The sequence below is a fragment of the Artemia franciscana genome, chromosome 4 (genome assembly GCF_032884065.1).
Source record: "Artemia franciscana chromosome 4, ASM3288406v1, whole genome shotgun sequence".
Taxonomy (NCBI): Eukaryota; Metazoa; Arthropoda; class Branchiopoda; order Anostraca; family Artemiidae; genus Artemia; species Artemia franciscana.
Genome location: NC_088866.1, coordinates 46,349,833 through 46,376,277, shown reverse-complemented (window position 1 = coordinate 46,376,277; position 26,445 = coordinate 46,349,833). Strand labels below are relative to the sequence as shown.

The 26,445-nt window shown below is 34.3% G+C and overlaps 1 protein-coding gene across 3 annotated transcripts in view; it reads right to left on the bottom strand.

Annotated features, from left to right (window-relative positions):
- The window catches only part of LOC136026503 (formin-like protein), a 132,580-nt gene that overhangs the window by 21,772 nt on the left and 84,363 nt on the right, over positions 1-26,445 (bottom strand). For all 3 annotated transcript variants that reach the window (XM_065703130.1, XM_065703131.1, XM_065703132.1), the window contains 3 exons: positions 25,442-25,658; positions 9,756-9,883; positions 5,421-5,585 (listed from right to left, as the gene is read on the bottom strand). In XM_065703130.1, the coding sequence (XP_065559202.1) occupies positions 5,421-5,585; positions 9,756-9,883; positions 25,442-25,658 (510 nt within the window). The remainder of the gene's footprint in view (positions 1-5,420; positions 5,586-9,755; positions 9,884-25,441; positions 25,659-26,445) is intronic.

The window sequence follows — 26,445 nt, the reverse complement described above, 5'->3', positions numbered from 1 at the left end:
CAGACGGTTTTCCTATTCCTATTCTTGGTTTTCCTATTCTTTCCAAATCTTTTCCAAAATCCTAAATCTTATCCTATAACCGTTTCCAAATCCTATCCTTTCCTATTGGTTTTCCTATTCTTCCAAACCATTCATCCATATTGAAATCCCTTGCAAATTCCGGTTTAAAAAAGGTGCCACAAGAAATACTGTTCTAATAAAATGTATTTTTCAAGAATTGGTGAACTGAACAATTGGAAACCATTGCCCTTTGTGCTGGCTCTGTTCTCATCTTCCCTTACGGCACATTTTGGTGATTTTGTTACCATTCTATGTAAAATGTTGATTTTAGAACTCTAATCCTTTACCAAGGGAGTTATGAGGTGTCCAGGGGCAAATAACAGCATGGGACGGGCTTTGCTCTTAAAAAAGTCATTCGAACTTGCAATATCCCATCAAAGGATCCCGTTTTCAAGTTTCTCCTTCTACATAAAGTATCTGGGAAGAATCTTATCCTTTCAAGATAAAATGAGGGCGGAAATGGAGCAAAAAATATAAAGGGGGGAATAAATAAAATATGATCTTCCTTTAAAGTCCAAAACATACCCCATGAACGTCTAAAATTTAAATAGCAGAAGAATATTTAATTCTCTTACAAATTCTATTACACAATAAACTAATGAAGGGTAGTAGAGAATGGAAATATTCTGGTCTTGACTGCAACTACTCTATTCACAACTTATAGGAGCGCCAAGACAACAGAGAGCTGGTCACGCTCCTCTTCCCTCCTCCCGCCGTTTTGGAATTTCACTCTTGCTTTCCTCTCATCAAGGGTCTACTTCCTGCTAGGCCCTAGATGGATGTCGCAATTTTTGACGGCCTATTCATGATAACTAAGTAGATATAGCTGTGTCTGAAAATTTTGGGCACTATGGCCTAAGTCTGACTGTCAAAAGGGGTTCAAATAATATATCTTTCCCCTATATTTTATTTGCTAAATTTTGCAAAAGGGGCTCAATGATTGGCGACCGTTAAAATAAATATAATCAAGAAACTGACGCAGCTTTGCGCTGCTATGTTGGCCACCGGTGATAATGTGATGATTACTAAGTAATAATAGTAAAATATAACAGAATAATAGTTAAAAAGGTCATTTGAATGAATTTCTAGGGCCAGTACCAGTTGAATTCCAGGGTTATAAATAGAGCTAGGGCTACATAGGGCCATGGACTATTAACGGACTATTATAAAAATAGTGCTACAGTAAAAGATAGGTTAAGTATAAAAGTTGTAAGTAATATATAACCCAATAATAATTGTAATAACAATACTAATTGACATCTTAGCCTTTTCTTCATTATAGCCAAAGGCAGTGGGAAATCAGCTTTTACAGATTATTGTTAAACATACATTTACTCATACAAGTACATAAAACTTCGAAGCTAAAATCAAAAATCAAACGATGATGCTAAAAATCAAATGATTATTATTTTTGATTATTATATTCTTATGCAAAGAGAGCCGGAATGAATTTTGCAAAATCTTTTGTATTCGTAAGCAAATTAACTCCAAAAAACAAACAAAGGATAAGAATTCAGTTTGTGATACACAATCAGTTGTTTTCATCAATCCAACTAGTTGTCAATGTCTGAGTATTTGTTATTGCTTGTCTCACGTATATAGAGTTAATAAATAAAAAATTATTCACCTGTACACAGATTTTTTATTTTGGTGAATTATTTGTTTGGTTTTACATACGATAATCAGGATCCGCCGCTCCCTATTCCTCTTATAGCTATTCCTCTCTATAGCTTATAGCTTATTATTATAGCTATAGCTTATATAACTATAGCTCATAGTTATTATTCCTATTCCTCTCTAGAAAGATATTTATTGCAGCAAATGCCACTTTGGGTCATGACAAAAAAATTACACAAAGTGTTCTTCTTAATAATATTATTCATAATATAAATAAATAAAAGATTTTAGATAATATTGTTAAATATATTTATATTGTATAATTTCATTTCCATATATTCATGTCAGGGTTATTTAAAATATGGCGTAGAATCTTACCCAAGCTTCCCATCTAACAATTATTAGAGTCTTTATTCACCTGTGATATATTGTAAATAACTTGTTATATTTATATTCTAATAAATAGTGCAACTAAAAGCTATGTCTATTTTTGAAAGATTGGGCAATATTCTCCGATACCCTTTTTCTTGTAAAATACGGTCCGACCATTGTGCCCAATGACCCAAAAGTTTCTACCCGGTTCAATTACTAAGTTTTAACCTCTTGAGCTTTCCACTTGAAGAGAGTAACAGATGGCTTTGATAGGATAGGGTAGATGGTTTCAGATGAATATGCTGCGCCAAAAAAGCTGTTTTGAAGTAGTCTTTCCTAGGTGTTTCCTCCTCCAATCTATTGCTGCGAGACACTTTCCTAAGCATTTCTCTTATTTGCCCCCAACCACACATTGCACCCAAGGCCAAAGGCGGAAAATCGAGGAATCAGTACCAGCGCTACGTAAACCATTGGTCAGCATGCAAATTTTTTTTCTCCTACAGTCTTGACACAGGGAGACGAGGCGGGGACAAAACTAAAGAAAAGTACCTTAATAAAGTAAAGTGAATGTACTAATGAAAGCTTATTTTTAGTTTATTTTAGGTTATTTTTTACTTATACATGTATCATATTCAGAAATGAGCATACAAATAAGAGCATTTGACTAAATGTTTTTCAAAATAGGCATTTCGTGTAATGATCAGGAGTGAGAGGTACTTTTAGTTAAGTCCGCAATTTCTAGGGGAGTTGAAAAAAAATTAGGCTAAAATTTTTTAGCTCTCCCAGGAATAGTTGCCATTCAGACCGATTTCCTCAAAATAGGTCTCATCCCACCTTCTGTGACCTTATCCAAACAGATTTATTTACTAGTATATGTACCAAGAAAGAGGCTGAATGAAAGTTAGTTGGTGATGAGTCAAAAAGGTTGATCGTAATCGGATATTAGCTGCTTGATTTTGTAGGTGAGTTGTTTTTTACTATAAGTCGAAGTTTTGAATGTTCCATCAAAAATAGAGAATAGATTCCTCTAATACTCTTCCAATGATCTTCCAATGACCTCGCGAAAAAAGAAAAGAAACATTAAAATGCACAAGACTTGTATATTTATGGCTACAAACGAACTTTTTGAAAAAGACGTACGCTACCCTCCCACCACCCTATAAAAATCCAAATTTTTTCTATGTGAAAACCTAAAAAAAAATCCGTCACTTTGATCCTTTGAAAAATTCACAAAAAATCTTCCGTCACACCACTTATGAGCTCTACCAATTGGTGTACATCTGAGACCGCCACTTGTTCTGCTACGTGCACCACATTTCTACCATGAGTGACACCTACTAAGCGGAGTACATAGTTTTGAAAGTGGGCAACTCCTCGATTAATACACATGAAAGGCTTAAAAGTTTCCTATTCCCTTCTTTACGGTAAATGTCAACACTAATTAGCCCTATGTTGTAAAAAACTTTCCTTTCAAAAGGGCATTCCTTTTCTGACAATAGCACTGGAATTGATCTGAAATGAGATCCTTAAAAGATAACACGAAGCATTAGGTTCGTATTACGATTTCTTTCGATCAGGAAACCCAACTGTGAGCAAAAGGTTCTTTCTATAAGCTGATTACCTATTTTAGGGGGGAGCAAATAAAGTTCACAGGCCGATTTATCAATTTGCCTCGGAGGAGATTTATAATAATCTTCGAAGGGATCTCACACCTAGCCTTTCCCCTCTGTGTAGAGATTTGGTAGTTTTTGGCGAACTTTTACGATAACTGAGACGAAGAAGCTTCGGTGAATCTATTTCCGGTATGCCAAATACCAGCTTGCCCTTCTACCATGGTCAAGCAACTCATGGGTCATTAAAAGATACGGCATCGTAGACCCGAATGGTCCTATCAGAAAAAGCATAGAAGCTTATAATAGTAGAATTGGTCGGCACCCATGGAGCGCTATTTTGATTCAATGAATGTTTTGCTTTTGCTTTTGTATGTTTTAATTGTTTTTAAGTAAGATGAAGTGTTGTTTAGTTTTTTAGGTCATTTTCTTTTTCCTCTTCTTTTTTATTCACATTATACTCCGTTTTTCATGTGTATTATAACGGGTTATAAATAAATTGAATTCAATTCAATTGTTCATCCCTGATAATTATAGCGTAGCATCGGATTGGACCTTCGACGACATTGTCTAATCAGAGCCGAGATTGCAAACAGAGCTGCAGATAAAATTACATCTGAGTAAAGGACAAACCTACCTGACCTCCCTGAATAGCGTGGTAAGAGGTAATGAAAAAAGATTATGAGAAAATGGGAACTTCATGGGAGTTAGTTTAAAGTGAGCATTTGAACAGATTGGGGGGATGAGGAGCGTACGCACCTGTGTTGGGCTCAAGCGGTTTGATGTAGCAATGACTTTTTAGCAGTAGTTTTATCATTTATTTATAAGAACAGCTCAATCTTTAAAACTCACTTGGCGGTTGCGTCTTAATTACCTTGCATCTACGGTTTTATACCATATGTCTATCCTCTGCCATATACGTAAAGCTTGTGAGTGAACCAATGAATAAATTATAAGTCAATGACCAAATTTTTGAGAAGAAACTTTATTTGCGATCCCACTCGAAATTTTCTATTTAAATCCCAACAGACGAAAAGCCTAACTCATGTTAGGCTGTTGTTACGCTTCGAATACGCTTCGAGGGAATTGTTACAGGTAAATACGTTACAAGACTGATGTTCAGTTTGTATATGAATCAAAACTGAAAAAAAAAAATGCACAATCAAAATGAAAATGAAAACAACTAAATATTTGGTTAATAAGTACATAAAAGTACAATTCAAATTAATGCAATCATAAATTAAAAATTAAATAAATTCAATGATCCGAGTTACTAACTGCCTGAAGAAGCTGACCATAGCCATGAAAATTCGAAGTGTAGTTCATAACATTCAACTGAATTGCAAGTCTATTTTACATGGCCTGAGCCCCCCAGACCCCAACTAAAAAAAAAGATTATTTTTGCCTAAAGGAAGCAGGAAAGAATTATCTGCGAATAGGAATCTTTAAAATAACTTCTGCGTTCTATAGTTGACTATTACGCAGCCTATTGTGAGATGATATGTTAAGACAACTGCCACAAGCAGAGACATTAAAATATCAGTTGTTTAGTCACTTCAATTTATGACAAACTAATAACAAACATACAAATAAATGCAATATTAAAATTAAATACAATTAAAAATAAAATTAAAACAATATAAAATTAAATACAAAATTAAATTGAAATTAAAATTAAAATTTTAATATAAAAATTAAATAAAATTAAAATTAAATAAAAGACAGGAAAAAGGAATGTGTATAATGAGTTAAATTACTTACCGGCTGAATGAGGTGGACATTGTCATAAAAATTTGCGATGTAGTTCATAACATTTAGTTTCGTTGCAAGCCTGTCTACTTTAGTCAACTGGAATAGGAATTTGTCTTCTTCAGTCAATAGGTCGACACTTTTACCTGAATTAACGTAATCTCGATATGCCTTCACCTGGAATTTAAAGGAAATTGGAAAAAAAATACGCCTAATCATTAAATATACTTTTCAAATAAATAAATTGCACTAGAAAGAAAAAACACTGAAAATATAACTGAATCATAAAAAATATTTGGTTTTGACATAAACATAATGAAATAATTTTATCTCCCAATGCACCAAAAAAGACCCAGAAAACTTTTTTTTGCTTTTTTAACAGTAAAAGTGAAATTTTTGGGCAGTCATACGGTCAGGGTGTCAAAGTAATTATGTGCGACCAGCAGTAAATGTTGATTTAGTTTGATCTGCAAATTTGGCTAATTTCATCAAAGCAGTGATAAACATAGAAACATTTAACCCCCCCCCCTCATAACAGCAAAGGTGAATAGAAGATCAAAAACCAGAGAATGCTTAAAACCACCAATTGTACGCACTGAACGCTTATCAAATTCATTTATACTTTGATTAGATGTCAGTTTTTTCTGATTTTTTTCTTTTTTTTTTAGTATAAGGGCAACTGAGCTAGAATTTATTCATGACTACGACAGCTTGTATTAATAAAACAATTTTGATTCTGAACTATTCATTGACACGTTTTTTTGTAGCACAGCCATCCCAAATTTCTATTTCTATTCTGAAACATATAACTTTTCTAAAAAAAAAAAAACCTGAAAAATATAAAAAAAAATTCTTGAAACAATGAAAAATTCCTAGTTTCTTTTAATATCCATGTTTTTTTTTTTGTCATATTATTTTTACTTTATTTTACTATTGATCCTATTGAAGATGAAGAGACTAAAAATTCAAAAAAAAAAAAACACATATAACTGGATAGCATCAAAAGTCTCTAGAATTCCCGCAGAGAAAAAATCTAGGGAGGCCAACTAAATCCTTATTAGCAATAATTATTGTATTACTTCTTGCAAAATATTTTTTTTTATTATTATCTGTGCACTTGAAAATAAAAAGTTTTTTTTAGGTTTTGGTAAACCTTGTAAACAATAGACACTTTATAACTACGAAAGTATCTTTGAGGACCTTAAACTATTCAAGCCTAGCGTAGTAAGTCGGTTCGACATAGTAAAGGACCCAGCCTTTCTGTCTTTAAAATATTATCATTGGTTTTAACCGGGCAGCGGGCACAGTGAGAATTAATCTTTGATCTAAACAGACTAAATAACTAATAAAGTAAATAAAGTAATCTAAATAAAGTAAAAACAGGGCTAAGGGGAGAAGGGTCTGAAATAGACATTACCGACATTACTACTACTACTACTAACAGCTTACCGCAGCACCAAGCCGCCTAAGGCCAACACAGCTACGCACGCTTCTCCTCCATCCCAATCTATTCAAAGCCTCCCTCAATACACCCTCCCAGGAAGTTCCCATTTCCCTTAGATTTTTCTTTACGACATCCTCCAACCCCAACTGCAGACGACCCAATTTCCATTTAGCCCTACATGGTTGGCAAAAAAGGACAATCTTTGGCAATCTCTTATCCTTCATCCACAGAACATGCCCTAGCCATTACCGACATAGTTTCCTAAAAATGTGTATGAAATACAGAACTCTTTTTTTGGGTATTGAAGACATAGCCACACACACAACTGAGGTTACATAATCTCGTTATGTCTTCAAAAACACATAACAGAAATAGCAAATTTGTAAGTACTAAGGATAGTAAAAATAAAATCTGATTGTTGGAATTGCCAAATAATAAAATAAAATACCATGGATGAAAATCAGTAAAAAAAAAAAATAATAAAATAAAATAAACTGGCCCCAAAAAGCTTAAGAGGATGTACCTTTCCTTTGAAGATGTAATTTTATATGGCAATCAATCGACTGTTGGTATTTGAATTTTTACAGACGAAAATCGTTGTCAAACTTAACTAATTGCTTATGTTTATTCATTTTCATGCTTAGACGTGGTAACACTGACGAAAATGTGATATTGCCCTAAAAACTTCATGATTTTGAAACAACAAAAAGAAAAATCTTAGGTAATCGCGGTTTTCCGGTATGAACAAATCTAAGATGGGTTCGTGGGACAAAAAATGGTTCTTTTTTATGTCCTCGGTACTTTGATAATTAAAAATGTTTTAAGTTTGTCTTAAATAATTGCTGCTAAAATTAAAAAATTACTGTATCTAACAAACTCTTACACTTCCGTACCCTAGGAACGTGAAAATCTCAAGACTGTTATCATTTAAACGGAATCTTTTGGACTTTCTTCACCCCATGGATTTATTGCTGGGTACATATTTTTTACGTACCAGTGTTGTGATTTCGATATACTTTCAGCTAAAATTCACTTTTTGTTGATTTTTTTCTAATTCAAAACAAAGTGCTGCACTATAAGTACATTATATGTACATTATATATGTACATTATATGTGCACTATATGTACATTATATATAGTACATTATCAGAATGTACTCTTCAGAAGAAAACACTATCAAATTTTAAAAATTACTTTAAAACATTCTTAAATGCTTACTGTTATCATTCCTTAATGCGTACTAAAAAACTTTACGTCCTTCTCCCCCGCCCATTAATGATGAAACATACACCCACAGTTGTAAATACACGAGTTTTCCATTTCTTACTACTTTTTTTAACTTATTCACCGACAAACAAGCAATACAACAGCAAATACAGCGTATGGAAATTTCATTGCATATATACTATATGTAATTCGGGATATATATTTGACTATTGGGGAGGGATGGAGGGTAAAGTGTATTGGTACGCCTTAAGGAGTGTTATAAGCATTACTATTTAATACATTAATCATTTGTCTACTACTACTTAGAATAAACACACTTACAAAAAAAGTTCTCGGTTAACAATCTATTTTTTTTAAATAGGCTATTTTTAAAAAAAATGGATTTTTAACCGAAAACTTTTATTGTAAGTTATTGTTTATTATTTTCTTTGCTGAAGACGGCCCTTAGATATAGGGTCGAAATATTCAAATAGGTTTTGTTGGTTCACTGTCTTGGGAAAAAAGTCCTCATTATTCTCTCTTCTGTATATGTAATTCGGGATATATATTTGACTTTGGGGAGAGGTGGAGGGTAAAGTTTATCGGTACGCCTTAAGGAGTGCTATAAGCATTACTATTACATTAATCATCAAGACATTAATCATTTGTCTATTTAATGTATTCTTTCATATGTAGAAAGCGAGTAACAACATCCTTTGATATTAATTTTGATATTACTTTTGATTGACTTTCCCCACACCTCCGCATACTAAATTCATATGTTACAACATTAGCTGACACGTAGAGTTTAGTAGTTTAGAACAAAAAGCACGGGTAACATAAAATAAAGCTTATATTACAATAAATATCAGAAATATTTTTTTGCAATAAGATGAGTGGCATCACCCCACAGCACCCTTATTCAGGCTTAGTCCTTGCCCAGGATTCTTGTCCAGACTTGGATTCTTGTCCAAGGCTTCCTTTGCTTACATTTCATTACAACACTTCCGAGGTTTTTCGAAAGTGAAATTATGGGAAATGAAGTTGGATTTTCAACATCCTGGTGGATAAATGCTAAGGGTCACTCCTATTCATACTCTAGAGCATGGTATGTTTTCCCTAACTGGGATCAAAAAAGGAGAAAACAAACTTGTACAATGCCATATGACTTCATCAGACCTTTTTAGGAGTTTCAGTTACATTAAGGTTATATTGTAATAACTAACCAAAATTCAAGTGACCATGCTTATATATTTTATTTTATTTAGATTTATTTAATGAAAGTATTCTTTCTTGCCTGCCAATAAAATTTTTATGACAGATGAGTTATGGAAATTTTTATGAGTTTTTAATTGATGAGAGATGAGAGATTAATTCCTATACACTTTGATTTTGAGCAAAGATCATTGGTAACTTCCAAAAGTTACCAAGTTACCAAAAAAGGTTTTTTAATGTAATAATAAAGCAAAATAAGTGCAATTAATTTCACTGGCAAAATTAGTGTATTAATGAGTTTCTGATCTCAGTTTCTAAAACAAAAACAATAATTGCAATTTTTTGTTTTCAGAAAAGAGCACCGAGAGACGCCAAATGCTAGATGGCGCTGGTGGTTTTTTGAAATTAGCGACAATTTCCACTCATATAACTTGCACAATACTCCCTTATTTTGACTACAAGAGAGGCATTAATACACTACCTCGATGTCAGTTGGAACCATTCTTTGGAGTATTTCCACCATGTCAATTTTTAAGGTCTTCAAATCGAGGAGGTTCACTGCTTGCACGATAGTTTCCAATGGATGTTCCAACTTTCTTCGGGAAATGGCTAAAAAAAGAAAATTAATAAGAAACTAGCCATCGACTCTTGTCATATTCTGAGACTGAAGACGTCACAGTTTTGTTAGATATTTTATTTAGTTTTGCATGCTGCAATTTTTTATAATTTCACAACTAGGGTAATTTAATTTTACTACTAGAGTAATTTAAGCTATTTCTATGCACATGTCGGCCATGCGTAATTATCAATATTTACTTATTGTGCTTGCTATAAAAGGGCAATTTCAGATTTTCAAATGTATTCAAATTCAATTTTGACTCAATTTTTTGTTCCAACTCTTTAAGAACGATGCTTGAAACACAAGGGACGTTTAACTCCAATAAAAAGGTTTTAAAGGGCTTAAAAGCTTTAAAATCATTTTAAATTTGACTTTATAAAAAACTTTTAATTATTGCTATTTTTAATTATGCTCCTTACTTTTAGTTGGAAAAACCTGCTGTTTTTTTTTAAATTCTTTTTCACTAAAGACGGCCTGGCGAAGTTCCTTATCGAAATTTTGTTGGGGGTAATTCTAGGTAAATATTCGTTATTTCTAGATCGTCCCGAGTCAAGTACGACGCATACATCAAATGACTCCTTTGGTCTTTCATCAAATGAGCCAACTTCGCCTCGTCACATGGCTCCACCTACTAACTGGAAGAAAATTTCACAATAGACGGTTTAAGAAATAAGGTTTTATAGCTATTTGCACTAATTTATGTTTAAATTGTGACAGCAGATGTCATATTTTCGTTATTTAAATAGCACTTTAAACTGTGTAAATTGTAGTGCTCGAAATGACACAATGCATGCCATAGTTTCAAATTTCAAAGGAGAACATAAACAAGGTATTTAAGTATTTTCACTTATTTTTGCTCATATTGTGAAATTAGTGTCAAATTTTTATACAATTTCATTCATTACCATAAATTCAAAAACTTTTATAAAGGGTACTTTTTATCACAAAGAGAGAAGCACCAAATTAAAACAAGCTCTAAAATTTGAAAAATTCGGGACATTATAGGACTATATCTGGGTCTCTTTTTTAGCAGTACGAAAAATAAAAGAGTAAACACACCAAACTAAAAATAGTGTGTTTGATAGCAGCACCAACTCTTTTATGAATAATCTATTTTGAAATTGCACTTTAATCCCTTTTATTTCTTTTTTCCCCTTTTTATCTTTCTTACTTTTCTTTCTTCTCAAATGCTTATTTCTTTTTTTTTTGTTTTGAGAGAACATTCAATTTCTTTTACATTTTAAGGTTTGTTCTAATTGTTTTTTCACAAATTATAATAAAAATGTATCCATTATAAAACATTTTTACGTTGTATAATAAATTACAGAAGCGGATTGTGACCCTAGAAACTATAAACCATTAAGTGGTCACTGATTTATGCCATACTGTGATATAACAAATGCCATGTCTTTACTACTTAAACAGTGCATTTGACTTTGAGTTTCATGGGGGCTAAGAGGATACAGGGCATAATTCACGCTTTAATAATTTTTTAGGATAGAAAAAGGGAAGACCTAAGTCTTCCACCCTGCTTTCTGCTCTTGCTGTAAGATAGTATACAATGAACGCTAATTCGGGGCAGGGTACCATTTCCCACCCTTCCCTATAATTTTTTAAAAATACCAATTTAGGTGGTATTTTTCAGTAATAAAGCCTTTTTTTTAGTATTTTTATCAAAATAAAACTTACAGAAACTGTAAATTCAATAGATTCTGAAAATCACATTTACCCCCCCCCCTTTCCTTTATTTCCATGAATTGACGCTACTGACACCAGATGAGACCTTTCCACATAATTCGTTCATTTTAGGCATCTTTTCTGAATTTTGTGCTATTGGAAGCCTTTCTCTCCCTTCAATTCAGAATACTGGCCATGACCAATACTGGCCAATTCCAGACTTGGAATTACCATTTCGCTATTACGAAGAAAGACGGCAATGAAAAGACACTTCACATTCTGTAATACATTTGCTGCAGACGCCACACTTTCGTAATTAATGACAGGACTAGTTAATTAATCATTGTAATGTAATTAATCACAGATTTTTCAATAATTTTTTTTCAGGTACTTGTATGATATAGCCCAAACCTAATATTCTTCATCAAAGTAAAACTTGTTCCTCTGACGCTCAATCCTAATGAGATATACCTATGTATGAAAAAATATAATGCTTCGGAAACATATTTGGGCTATATATTATTAGGGAGGGGGGGGTAAAGTATAGCGGGTCTGCATGCCTAATTTGATAGGTAGAGTTGTCCTGCATATTATGAAGTAAATATTACTTTCTACCTTCACACTGTCCAAATACTTTACCCCCACCCCCACTCCTAATGTGCAAATATATAGCCCAAGTTATATATTTCCCATCTATTCTATCACTTCTCTTTGTCTAGTCTCACGCTAAACTGAAAGAAAGTAACCAAACGACTGGTTCTATAATGAGTCAATGGATGAGCGACTTCAAACCATGGATTGGTCCAATAGGAGAGGCACCCACATAGGCAAATAAATAATAGGCAAACAAATAATAAAAACTTTAAAAAACAGTAATTTTCCTATTTTCACAAACATCTAGATGGAGTATCGACATATGTACAAGCATAAAAACATTTAAATCCATTTTTCAGTACAAGTCCAACTTTCCAATATAGTTGCCACTCTCCCAACGTACTATCCAATATATTTCCCAACTATCAATTATAATGGGAAATTTTCAATTATAATTGAAAGAACCTCAACACAGTGGTCAGGGTTATATCATAATAGTTCCTTTGTTCATATTCTGAAATGATGGAAGTCGCAATTTCGGGAGTTAATTAGTTTAATTAGTATACTAATTAATATATTTACTGCATTAATAATTTGCTTATTTGTATACTAATTATGTGTATTAATTAATGTACTTAGTTAATTAGTCTGTTTCGCGTGAGCACTGCTTAAACAGAGAACAAGAGAGATCTCTAGTTGACAAGTTTGAAACTTAAAAATCTGTCACTCCAATGAGTGGTTAAAAATTTTACACGGAAATCCAATCAAATTGTAGAAGGCGGGGCTATTTAAATATATTCAAGCAGTAACATGAATACTCTTCTATTTCTGATTTACGTTTCAGAAACAAATTGACTCGCTTACAAGAATGCACAAAATGAAAGAGCCAATGAACGTCAGGGAGATTTTTTTCTGTAGTATTATAGGAATCCTCTGGCATTTTGTGTATTAGTAAAATCTCACTTTCTGATTAGACGGTAGATAAGCCCTTTCATTTTAGGCCGAACCGTATAGGATATTATGATCACTTTTGTCATAGTAACATAAGAAACAATGCTAGTCATAATTAGAATAAGTTCATTGGTAAAGAAATTCCGTTACTTTTGCAATAGAAGAGCAAAAATACAGTTTGCAATATACATTCAAATTCCATAAATATTTCCATTAATATATGGATTTTTGGTTTTTGTGTTCCTTAGGAAAGAAGAGGAGAGTCGGAGGTTCTTTTCGCTTTTTTATGCCGAGGAATCGTATTATTAGCTAGAGTGTGGTTTTCATTTGGGGGGGGGGAAGGGGGAGTCCCAAACACGCTGATACACGTCGGGACTTATTTTAAAAGAAAGTAGTTATGTTCTTCTTCTTTTTGTTACTACTATATAGAAATTTAATTATTGTTTTTTGTTTTTGTTTTTTTTACCCCCAAAAATACAATTGCGAAATGTAATATATAAAACTGAATGCATTAAGCAACGTTACAAAATACTTAACATTGGCTTAATAGAACCCTAGGTGGAAATATAAAGGACTTTTGTTTTCTCTAAATATCCCCCCTTAAACAAGAGCTAAGAGCTCATATGGCACTTGTGACGAGGCGAGAAGAGCTAAGAGCCAAGAGATCATATGGTATGAACTCTAACAAAATTCTATGAATCAATAGATTGATTTAAAAAGGAAAATAAGAGGCTTAATGCCGGTCAGGATTTAAAATAAGAGCTCTGAGTCACGATGTCCTTCTAAATATCAAAATTCATTAAGATCCGATCACCCACTCGTAAGTTATAAATACCTATTTTTTTCTAATTTTTCCTCTCCCTTTAGCCCCCCAGATGGTCGAATCTGGGAAAACGACTTTATCAAGTCAAATTGTGCAGCTCCCTGACACGCCTATCAATTTTCATCGTCCTAGCACGTCCAGAAGCACCAAACTCGCCAAATCACTGAACCCCTCCCCCAACTCCCCCAAAGAGAGCGAATCCAGTACGATTCTGTCAATCACGTATCAAGGACATTTGTTTATTCTATCCACCAAGCTTCATCCCGATTCCTACACTCCAAGAGTTTTCCCAAGATTCCCCCCTCCAACTCCCCCCAATGTCAAACGATCTGGTCGGGATTTGAAATAAGAGCTCTGAGACATGAATTATTTCTAAAAATCAAATTTCATTAAGATACGATCATCTATTCGTAAGATAAAAATACTCCAATTTTCACGTTTTCCAAGAATTCCGGTTTCCCCCTCCAACTCCCCCCAACGTCACAGGATCTGGTCAGAATTTAAAATAAAAACTTTATAGCACAAGATCCTTCTAAATATCAAATTTCATTAAGATCTGGTCACCCTTTCGTAAGTTAAAAATACCTCAATTTTCAAAATTACCCCCCCCCCCCTCCAATTCCACCAAAGAGAGCAGATCCGGTCCGGTTATGTCAGTCACGTATCTTGGACAGGTTTTTATTCTTCCCATCCAGTTTCATCCTGATCTCACCGCTTCAAGTACTTTCTAAAATTTCCGCCCCCAACCCCCCCCCCCCCCAATTACGCTTGATCCGGTTGAGATTTAAAATAAGAGATCTGAGTTACGAGGTCCTTCTAAATATGAAGTTTCATGAAGATCCGATCACTCCTTCGTAAGTTAAAAATACGTCATTTTTTCTTATTTTTCAGAATTAACCCCCCCCCCCCAATAGATCGGATCCGTTCCAATTATGTAAATCACGTAAATAAGACTTCTGCTTATTTTTCCCACCAAGTTTCATCCCGATCCCTCCAATCTAAGCGTTTTCCATCATTTTAGGTTCCCCCACCCCAAACTTCCCCCAACGTCACCAGATCCAGTCAGGATTTAAAATAAGAGCTTTGAGACACGATATCCTTCTAAACATCAAATTTCATTGAGATCCGATAACCCGTTCGTAAGTCAAAAATACCTCATTTTTTTCTATTTTTTCAGAATTAACCCCTCCCCCAACTACCCCAAAGAGAGCGGATCCGTTCCGGTTATGTCAATCATGTATCTAGGACTCGTGATTATTTTTTCCACCAAGTTTCATCCGATCCCTCCACTCTAAGTGTTTTTCAAGTTTTAGGTTTCCCCCTCCCAACTCCCCCCCAATGTCACCAGATCTGGTCGGGTTTAAAATAAGAGCTCTGAGCCACAATATCCTTCTAAATATCAAATTTCATTGAGATCCGATCACCTGTTCGTAAGTTAAAAATACCTAATTTTTCCTAATTTTTCAGAAATAACCCCCCCCCCCCCCCAACTATCCCAAAGAGAGCGGATCCGTTCCGTTTATGTCAATCATGTATCTAGCACTTGTGTTTATTTTTCCCACCAAATTTCATCCCGATCCCTCCACTCTAAGTGTTTTCCAAGTTTTAGGTTTCGCCTCCCAACCCCCCCCCCCCAATGTCACCAGATCTAGTCGGGATTTAAAATAAGAGCTCTAAGACACGATATCTTTCTAAAATCAAATTTCATTGAGATCCGATCACCTGTTCGTAAGTTAAAAATATCTCATTTTTTCTAATTTTTCAGAATTACCCCCCCCCCCCCCCCCCCCGACTACCCCAAAGGGAGCGGATCCGTTCCAATTATGTCAATCATGTATCTGGGACTTGTGATTATTTTTCCCATCAAGTTTCATCCCGATCCCTTCACTCTAAGTGTTTTCCAAGATTTTAGGTTTCCCCCCTCCAACTCCCCCCAATGTCATCAGATCCGGTCGGGATTTAAAATAAGAGCTCTGAGACACAATATCATTCCAAACATCAAATTTCATTAAGATCCCATCACCCACTCATAAGTTAAAAATACTTCATTTTATCTATTTTTTCCGAATTAACCGGCCCCCCACTCCCTCCCAGATGGTCAAATCGGGAAAACGACTATTTCGCTTGCCAAATTTCATCGTCCTAGCTTACCTGGAAGTGCCTAAAGTAGCAAAACCGGGACCGACAGACAGACAGACCAACAGACCGACAGACAGACCGACAGAATTTGCGATTGCTATATGTCACTTGGTTAATACCAAGTGCCATAAAAACGCATCGCACAATACATATTTTAAGTCACTTTAAAAGTAACTCTAAGCATAATGCACACTCCCCATACACACAGGAATTTTTTGAAGGGGAGGGGGATGCAATTAAAAAACACTCAGAGCTTAGGCAAGCATGAAAAAACTAAAAAGAGGCGGACATCGTAAAAAAATAATATTTCGGAGGCCAGATCAAAAGTGCATGCTCCTCCTCCCTCGATTGAAGCAGTTAAAATCTCTTCTGCTCTTTCAAATGCAACAAATCGGCTTTCTTTAGCACAACAATACAGTTTCAAGAGTATGAAAGAACCCTTTTAATTGATAAGCTCTTCTAGCAATTTCCTTTGGAAACAGCGTCCAAGGGGTTATTCGCTCTCAGCCACCTTATGAATATCTTAGGGCGCTTTTTGGTTGCTAAACTTCTAGCACGCTATGAATCTTTATGCAACGCCTAGTGCGCGTTACTTGGTGTATACAGCTTTGAGAGTGGACAATCCCTTAATCCCTTCAGACGATAATGTAAAAATTTATTTTGAAAGACATTCAATCACACCACTCTTGGAGATAAATGAAATGAGAAATTGATAAAGTTTAAGCAACAAATGGGATACAAAATTTAAACCGAAATTGAGAATGAAATTGATGAGAAACACAATTTAATATTAAGTTCCTATCAAAAGAACACGGCAGAAAAAGATAAAGCGCCTTAAACAGTTACAAAAAGGGTGGGCTAAAAAAATAAACAAGATGTTTTTTTTTGATAAAATATAAACTCGTAAATTTTTTTAAGTGTCGTTACTTCTTTATCGAAAGCACAAGCTGCACTAGCGGCAATATCACACCGGTACAAACCGGTATTTGTTCGCCAGATTTGGGCTGATAAGTCCCGCTTTGGCAGTTCCTACCAGGATAGAGAATTTCCATAAAGACTTCCTAACTCTTGGCCATCGTTGGATCATCCTTCAGGGACAGAATTGAGGCTAACGTGTTATTTCAATGCCGATGTTGAGTTAGCCCGTTTTGTTGCATATATTCGTGTTAAACAGTATTTTGTAATTTGCCTTTTTTTATTATTTTCTTATATTCTGCTGCCCATTATATTTTGTACAGTTTTGGCAGGTAATAAATAATCATACACATCAATATCTGACGGGGATTTAAAGAACTGGCTAGCCTTTTTCACTGACTTTTTTACAGACCAAGATTTTCATTTCGATCAATCCTAATTAAGTTGGAAATGTGCTTTAATATTGGTTAAGTTGCAGTTATTACATAAGAAAATCGGCTAATTTGCGACACTTAATTATGAAGTTTTACTGATCTTTTCTAATCAACAGGCAGAACAAATTGTAGGGGTCATCCTAATGTCCTTCAACCCCTCCGCCTTTTGTAGCACCTCTTACTCAGAGTAACAGTTGGGAGAACATCTGCATGAACACAAATTTTAAGAAAGAAATCTCCAAGATGTGAAAATAAAAATAAAAATGACGATTTTGATTCTGCTTCAGCCCTCCATATCTTTTAGTTCTTATTGACGAGAAAACTTTAAACATCTACAGCAAATAGCTTACCACAATCTTTTAGGGAAGTAGTTGAAATAAAAAAAAAATGCATAGAGACATTGCTTTAAATAGATACTGGAGATAATCCTATAAGCCCAATTTATAATAATTTAATATTAAAAGATTCAAATAGTATTTTTCCTCAGTTAAGGTCATCTGCCCAAAATTTTAACGAAAATCGGGTCAGTAGGCAAGATAAGTCAATAGCTAAGAAGCGAATTCTTGCCCAATCTAATAGGTGAATGGTCTTTTTTTTATTTATTATTTTTTTATTATTATTGTTATTATTAAGTAATTATTTATAACATCAGTTCACATAGGTCTGACTTTTAGCCAAGGGTATATGGATATACACTTCAGAGAGAGTTGGTTAGAATACATAAAGATAGTACCTTTCGAGGCTAAACTCTTCCGTACTTTCCGGAAAAATGGTCTGCAGACTTTTTTTTATAAAATGTCCCTCCCCTTTATCCAAGCATCACTCGAAAGTCGGAAACTTTCATAGGCTATTGACGGATTCCTAGACGTTATCACAAATGAAACTTGAGATTTTGCTTAGCTAGTAATCATGAAAACTTTCATAAACGAAAAATAATAAACGAAAAAGCGAAATCTACTGGCGTGGAATCAGAGAATCTCGTAAGAAAGTTGGAACCAGTATTTCGTAAAGCCCTGAAATTGTCAGCGGAAAAGATTTTTAATCTAAGATTTAAGGGTCGAAGTGGATCCAATGCCCCTCCAACTCCCGCAGTTAGGGCATAGGCTGAGAATAAAGGCTGAGATAATCTCGATTATAAAAGCAAAAGGGATACTTCCGATTTTATGTGATATTTAGCGATACTTTTGTTGAAACAGATAATCTGACACAGAATTTTTTTGAAACCCCTCCCCCAAAAAACGATAGCCGGAGGTACCATGTCAAAAAGTTTTAGAATCTTTCTAAGCATGTCATTTCGTTGCTGTTTATACTTAAGACCATACAAAATCTAGGCATGTGTAGTATGTGTAGTATTCAGGATATAGATGGCAGCAGCATTTACTACAGACAGTAAAGCCGAAGAGTGCTAACCAGTTTACTTATAACAAATCTTGTGCCTCTGAAACCCTTTTACTCGCTTAAAATTTCCCTCGGGGATGCCAATCAATTGAAATTTAACGTTTCTTCTTTTCATTGGCTTAAAATTTCCCACAGAAGGTTCAACAACCTATCAGGTTCTGAAATCTTGATTTATTTTCTCTACAGAAAGAAGAAATAATATGATTGGCTTACGAAAAAAAGTTCAGGAGATTCAAACCAACAATATTAAAGCACAATCTTTAGAATATAATTATAGGAAAGTAATGTCTCTTTTTCTGTTTGATTAGGCAATAAATACTTTAAATATGATTTGTAAATATTATTACGAGCAATCTTCAGCAAGTAAAACAAGAGATGCCAAAGGAGACAGGTGGCTAAAGCTGTCCTTCCCATAAGGACAAACAGGTGGAATTTAACGTTTCTTCTTTTCATTGGCTCAAAATTTAACACAGAAGGCTTAACAACCAATCAGGTTCTGAAATAACTTGATTTATTTTCTCTACAGAAAGTAGGAATAATATGGTTGGCTTACGAAAAAATGTCCAAGAGATGCAAAACAACAAAATTAAAGCACAATCTTTAAACTATAATTATATGAAAATAATCTCTTTTTCTGTTTAATTAAGAAATAATACTTTCAATACGCTTTGTGAATATTATTATGAATAATCTTTGGCAAATTAAAGGGCTTTTCATTCCATAACGACCTACTGTGCAAGAGAAATATCCTATACATTACAGAAAAACCTAATTTGAAAGTTTTAATTTTTTTTCGATTTTTCTCAGAGCCAAAAAATTCTGAGTTGATATTACTAGCAGAGGCTTCTTGAAGTTAAACTATAGTTACTGTAACAGCCTTATTTTTGTCTTGACATGCTTGAAAAAAACGTAAGGTATTTTTCCTCATGCATTGTAGTCCCTTTAGCATGTGGACTTAAGGTTAAGAGGTTCAAGCCGATCATGGAAAAGAATTTTTCGGCTCTTTTTCGGGCCCTCTTTGTTGGAGGGGTTGCCAAAAAATTTTGAACAATAACTCCTCAAGGTCTAATGACTAACGGCTGTCAAATTAGCCAAGGACAGAAAATTTCTAGGCCATTTCTAGGTAAAAAAAAAATAATTGTCTTTCGATTTTGCAAATATTTTCCTACAGGTTCCAATATAGACTAGAAGCACCTATGTCTCTAGGCGGTATGACATTACTGAAATTTGAGAAAAGATGAAAAAGCTTTTGACCTGATTTTGTAACCAATCTAGTAAAACTGTTCATTTCCCCAGGAGCAGAATAAAATACAACTTAAGCTTATTCTGTGGGTCTTAAAATACATTTTTATGGTTTTATTTATTGCTATTGATGTCAAGTGAACGGCATCATATTTTGGATCCCAGTTGATATTGCATTTTTTTTTTTTCGTGAATTGGGTTTTTTTCCCCTTTTTCATGATGCACCCTAGTGTGTATTTTTGTTTGTACGTACAGAGGAAACAATTAAATTATTATTCTTTTTAAAAGTTGTTTTTTCCCTTTTTTTAAGTTGAATTGAAGTTTGCTGACACAGTTATGGTGGACATGTGAGTGATACTCTACATATTAGCTTAAGCACAGGGGGAGGGGGAGGTCCTCCCAACCCGCGCCTCAAGATTTTCCTATAATTTTGTTACATTTTCCGTATAAATCAATCAACAATTTGCTTATACTAAGTTATCCCCCCCCACACCCCTTAAACACATTCCTATATATAGTCCTGATTTAAACGACCAATAGTTAGTTGTAACAGTCTTTTGTGAGAGACTGTGATATACCTTATGGACTGTCATACACTGTAGCCTATTACACCATAATATACCTTATACACTGGAATATACCTGTAAAATGATTCCTGTTTTTACCTTAGGTTACTTTTGTGGTTTTATTTGACTTTCGTATGGTGGAAAAACCTTCACCGATGACCATTTTCAATAAGTAATGGACCATTTAGATAACCATTTCTATGGCAAATATATCAAAGCAAAGCTTCGAGATTCTTACTAACTAAAGAAATTAGGGAGAAGAGTTAGAGCGCATTGATTTTATGCTTTATTTAAACTCGTAACAGAAAGTTTTCACTGAGAATTCGAATACCTATTTGGACGATAATCTGAAAACTCTCTCCGGAGGGTATTCAATCACATTTGACCCAAATGAAGTGGGAAATTGATAAGTCTTAAGTAACAGACAGAAAATCGAAATTTGAAACTTGAAATGTAAGGCCCTATGAAAAAAAAAAATAGAAAATGGATTAACTTTCTTTTATCACTTATTGGGGAATGGATTTAAAAGGAACAAGTTTTCGATGATCGAGCCAATAATGGTGAGCAAGAATATTCAAAAATTTCAAATCACAAAAGACGATGAAGCCAAAAATGTTGAAGAAATGGCTGACATTTTGAACCAAAACTTTCTATAGTGGTACCAAACGGGGATCATGGAAAAAAAAAACCTATAAATTAATGAATATGATTATTGAATTGGAGAAATAACCTAGCAATTTCATTTAAAAATTTGTTAAATCACTCTATAATAAGGCCGAGAAGACTGAATATGGTCACGGATATACGCAGGGGTGGAGAAACCTCGGGGCAGAGGCAGTTTTAGGGAGAAGACAGAGGGGGCACTCGCCCCGAGCGCAGAAATTTTTGGGGCACAAAATTTCAAATATATAATCTAACATTTATAATCATTTTAAGTCTCATTTTTATTAAAATAAACCAGAAGGGGCAGTTTGCAGTAAGTAAAAGCAAATCGAATCCTAAATTTGTATTTTTCCTATATCTTTTCCAATATTAAGTAAGAAAAGTCAGATTTAAATAAATTAACGTTTTTGTTAAGTAAATGAATATTTTGTTAAAATTTGGCCTAAAAATTTTGGGAGACAGAGGGACGGAGGGTGCTAATCATGATTTTGCCCAGAGCGAAAGAGAAACAAGAACCGCGGCTGTCTCGGGGCCTACACTTCTCCCCAATAGCCCTAAATATTACCGACTTTCTGGGCACTTCTTATTCAAACTACCAAACATAACTTGTTTTCCTTATTCCCCTCCTCAAAAAGAAAAAAAATCATCTGTACGTGCCTGAAAGCACTCTAAGGAAAGAATTGGCTTAACAAGTTTTCAAAATATATAAAAATATTAAGTTTAGTTGGGCTACGCACCTGAGAAAATTTCCCTGATTTAAAAAAAGGGAAACATCCCATAAAAGCCAATGCATCTTATATCACACTATCAGATTCAACGTATCAACAGAACCCTACTATAGAGGTTTTAGGCTTCCCTCATCCGAAATGTCAAATTTTGCACTTTTTTCAAAAGAAAGATCGCGGATGTGCGTTTGGTTTTTCAGCATAAATGAAAGGTGTGATAACTATGCTTTTAGAGATAACGCCCCCCGTTATGAAATTTACCCATTGTTTACGTATAGCATTTATTATTGGGAATTATGTGTACATTTTTCGGGGGGGGGGGGTATTTTTTAATGGGGGATTTTCCACAAGGAGAATTTTCAATGGAGAGTTAAGTCTCCGGGGGATGAACTTTTCGGGGAAATTTTGCACTGGGGGAACTTGCAACAGCCCCCATACGAAATTATTTTCATTTGTCTTACTTTCTCTTGGGCAACTCAATTTTACACGTAAGGTAATGGTAATTATCTGGAGTAAATTTTCACTGGGAATGAACTGTCTAGAGAATCTTTTTGTGGAAGGAGAGCCAAACTATCAGAAATCAAATTGAGTGTTTTCAACTGAAAGCAAGCAGCAATATTCAAATTTAAAATGAACAAATATTATAACGTGTACGAGAGGGGTTACCCCCTCCTCAATACCTCAGTCTTTACGCCAAAGATTTAATTTTTGTCTCAGTTCTTCAAGAACGAATTCCAGAGAAGAAAGGTAGGTTAATTACCAATACTATTACTAACAGCTCACCACAGCATCAAGCCACCTGAGGCCAACACGGCTACGCCCACTGCTCCTCCATCCCAATTAGGACAATAACAAGTTTTTTTAAAGCACTTCAAACTTTAGTGCGAAGAGTGAAGTATTGAGGAGGAGCAATCCCCCTCATATACGAAATAATTTCTGTTTGATTTAAGCTTTAAGGTAGCTCCTTACTTTCAGTTGAAAAACTTCAACCAAACATGCTAGTTGTTGAGAGAGTAAGGCACTTCAATGTCAAGTTAATGTCACAAATGTTCCTTAAAAACAACATCACATTATTTTCCGTCAAAAAAAAAAAATCCCAAAATGAAAATGCACTGAACTTCACTTAAATAGAAAATTCTAGTTAGTTATTGTGATAGTAAAGTACTTCAATGTCACATTAATGTCACAACGTTACTTTAAAATAAAGTCAAATTATTTTTCGCTAAAAAACTGTCGCAAAAGGAAACTGTATTGAACTTCTCTTAAACAGCATATGCTAATAGGACTGTTCAGTTACCAAAACACTTGAATGTCATATTAATGTCACAAATGTTACTTTAAAAATAACGTCACATTATTTTCACCAAAAAAATGTCGCAAAAGGAAATTGCATTGAACCTTACTTAAACAGCATGTGCTAGAAGGGGTGCTGAAATAGTAAAGCACTTCATATCACGTTAATGTCACAAATGTCACTTTGAAAATCAAGTTATATTATGTTTTAGCCGGAAAAACTGTCGCTAAAGGCAGTTGCATCAGTTTAAAAATCAAACTTTTAGATGTAGTGTGAAAGAACTAAAATAGTTATAAGTCATTCCTGATAATTGGATTTTGATCCAAAATATTTTCACATTAAACAATGAAAAATTGCTTTAAAAAATCTGCGAGTGATATAGGAGTTCGACACAGGGAAGATTTTTAGTTAAAGTTGAAATACTGCTGATTAGCTGTGGTCCAAATATATGTACAAAACAGAGCATTAGATACCAGGAATACGAGAAAAGACAAACGCCTTCTTCGGTTGTGTCCACGATGAGGTTTGCATCAAACCTCAAATACTTGGGTCTCAGCACCCTTAGTTAGGTTGTGCACTTCAGCAACTTGGTATTTAACCCCGGTTCATCAGCTGAAGATGTCCAACGCCCTACAGACCAAATACTTTGATAAAGCCGAGTGTATCAGATGGTATAATAATACATGTACATCCTTCACAGCTTAGCAAATACACCCTTCACAGCTTCCAAATCCCACTCCTTTCAGATCAGATCAATTCCTGGCACTAGCCACCTAGGCTGCTTTTATATCATCATACTATATTGATAAAGGTGAGCATCATTTTTGAAATGCCACTCTAATCTCATCGGCTACTATCTTAACTTTGTTCAACCTGCCACTTGCACCCTACCCTACTTTTATGCTACGTAAATATATTGATAAAGGTAGTAGTTTTTCATTTTTCGTCTTTTTCTTCTGAAACCCGTTGACCCATTGTTTTCAAGATTTACTTCTTCTGTGTCGTCTTGGTAGGCCAGTTTGACTCTAGATTTTTAGTTTGACATCAACCCATCTAGGCGTTTCAGTATACCAGCCCATCTAATATATTTATTCAACCCTAACCCAACTTCGCTTAGTATAAAAAAAAAGTTGGCAGCTATGTTTCCACGAGCTAACAGAAAACTATTTTTAACAAATTGGAAGACTGAAACCAGCCTTACAGAAGATTAATAACCCGTCAAAATATCTATATTAAAAGGCTTAGTATTATATTAGCTAAAAGGAACTCTAATGGAGGTAAGATGAAATTAGATTAGCCTCTGATGGACCTTTGAGAGGAATTGCACTTATTGCAAAAAAGCTATGATTTGTTAAAATATAATATGTTCAGTAGCATCAACTCACGAAAATGTAACGGGGAAAGGATTTTTGCTTTCAGTTTTGGGTTAATGAAAATAAAAAAAAGGATATTTTAGAATGTAGTGCGGGGGGGTGAATTTTCTTAAATAAAAATACCAAAAAACCTAAATTGCAGAAAAAAATTATTTTTTTCCATTGCAGTCACTGTTGAACGTTTGGCGCACAGGGCTTGTTGAGGAAAGAAACAGTGGGCTATTTTCACCTTTCTTTTCACGTTCTGTGTCTGAAAACATGCAATGTCCATAATGAAAAGTTGGTTTAGTTCAATTTCACGGAACAAACAAACTTACCAGTTACTTGAACTAGGGAAGGGGTGCAGGGGGCGGGCATTTGCCCCCACCCCAAGATTTGTGTCCTCTGTTAGAATTTGGAAAGTACTTTTTCGGTAAATCTTATTGAAAAAGAAATGAAAAACCTCAAAATTGACCCCCTATTTTTTGAAAAATGGATTTTCGTTTCCCAACCCCCTTTATTACCGTGAGTTGAAGCCACTGCGGCTTACAAATACTATATAATTTCAAATTAATCATAAGAAAGAAATAGAAACATTTCAGCAATATTTGGACCAGCAGGAGAATTAACTGATACCTTCACAGTTGAGCCCTTTTCACAAAAAGAAGAAATAAAGAAAGCATAGAGCAAAAATTTGTTTCAGAACAACCGATGTTCTTTATCGTTTGACAAAAATCTACAGTAATTAGAATAGTAGGCTAATATTAAAGCTTACCAATATTTCTCAGTCTCGTATGCTCCAAGACAGATGTTGCTTCAGGTTTCTTAAACCGTTTGCTTCCAATAGTAGCAAATCCGTCGATTTCACTACTTCCACTGGACCTGTTGCTCATTGCTTGATTTCCTAGCTTGAACTGTTCCTCGAATTCATGAAAATCAATCACAGCAAATACCTTTTCATCGTCTAACTCGCTAAAGATCGTACCTTTTACCTAAAACAAAATTACAGGAGAATTACACGTGCACACTGCCAGGGCCGCATCCGGGATTTTTTTTTTGGGGGGGGGGGGGAATATATATATTCATTTATTTTATAAAATATATTCATTTTTGTTACGTTTTTACCGGTCGGACAAAATTTGAAGACACAGGAATTTATTTCGAATGAGGCAAATAATAAAAAAGAAAAAAAACGATAAAATCAGACAAATTATATGGAAATTATATGGAAATTTTTGTCACTGTGAAAAATCTAAAAAACTTAGTTTAAGCAATGAGATAAAGACAATTTAAGATAACAGGTAGCCTGTTTTTTCCTGTCTTTTGCATTGTACTGAATTAATGGGATTACCCTATTGGACTTCGTTTAAATTTAAGTATTCTTTTGATTTTCATTTTGTCTTTACAGCGTTTGTATTTTTTCTTCTTTTCTTTATACTGAAGATTTTTTTAAGCTATTTTAATGAGTTTTTCACTAGGATACGCCTAACTTTACTTCTTGGATGTGTTCTATATAATCAATTAAATAAAAAAAAAGTTTTTTTAACTGCAAGTAAGGAGCGACATTAAAACTTAAAACGAGCAGAAATTATTCCGTATATTAAAAGGGTTGTCCTCTTCTCAACACCCCGCTCTTTACGCTAAACTTTGACTCTTTGTTACAACCATAATTTTTAAAATAATAAAAGAATACTTTAGCGTAAAGAGCGAGGTGTTGAGGAGGGTATAACCCTTTTAATACACGGAATAATTTCTGTTCGTTTTAAGTGTTAATGTCGC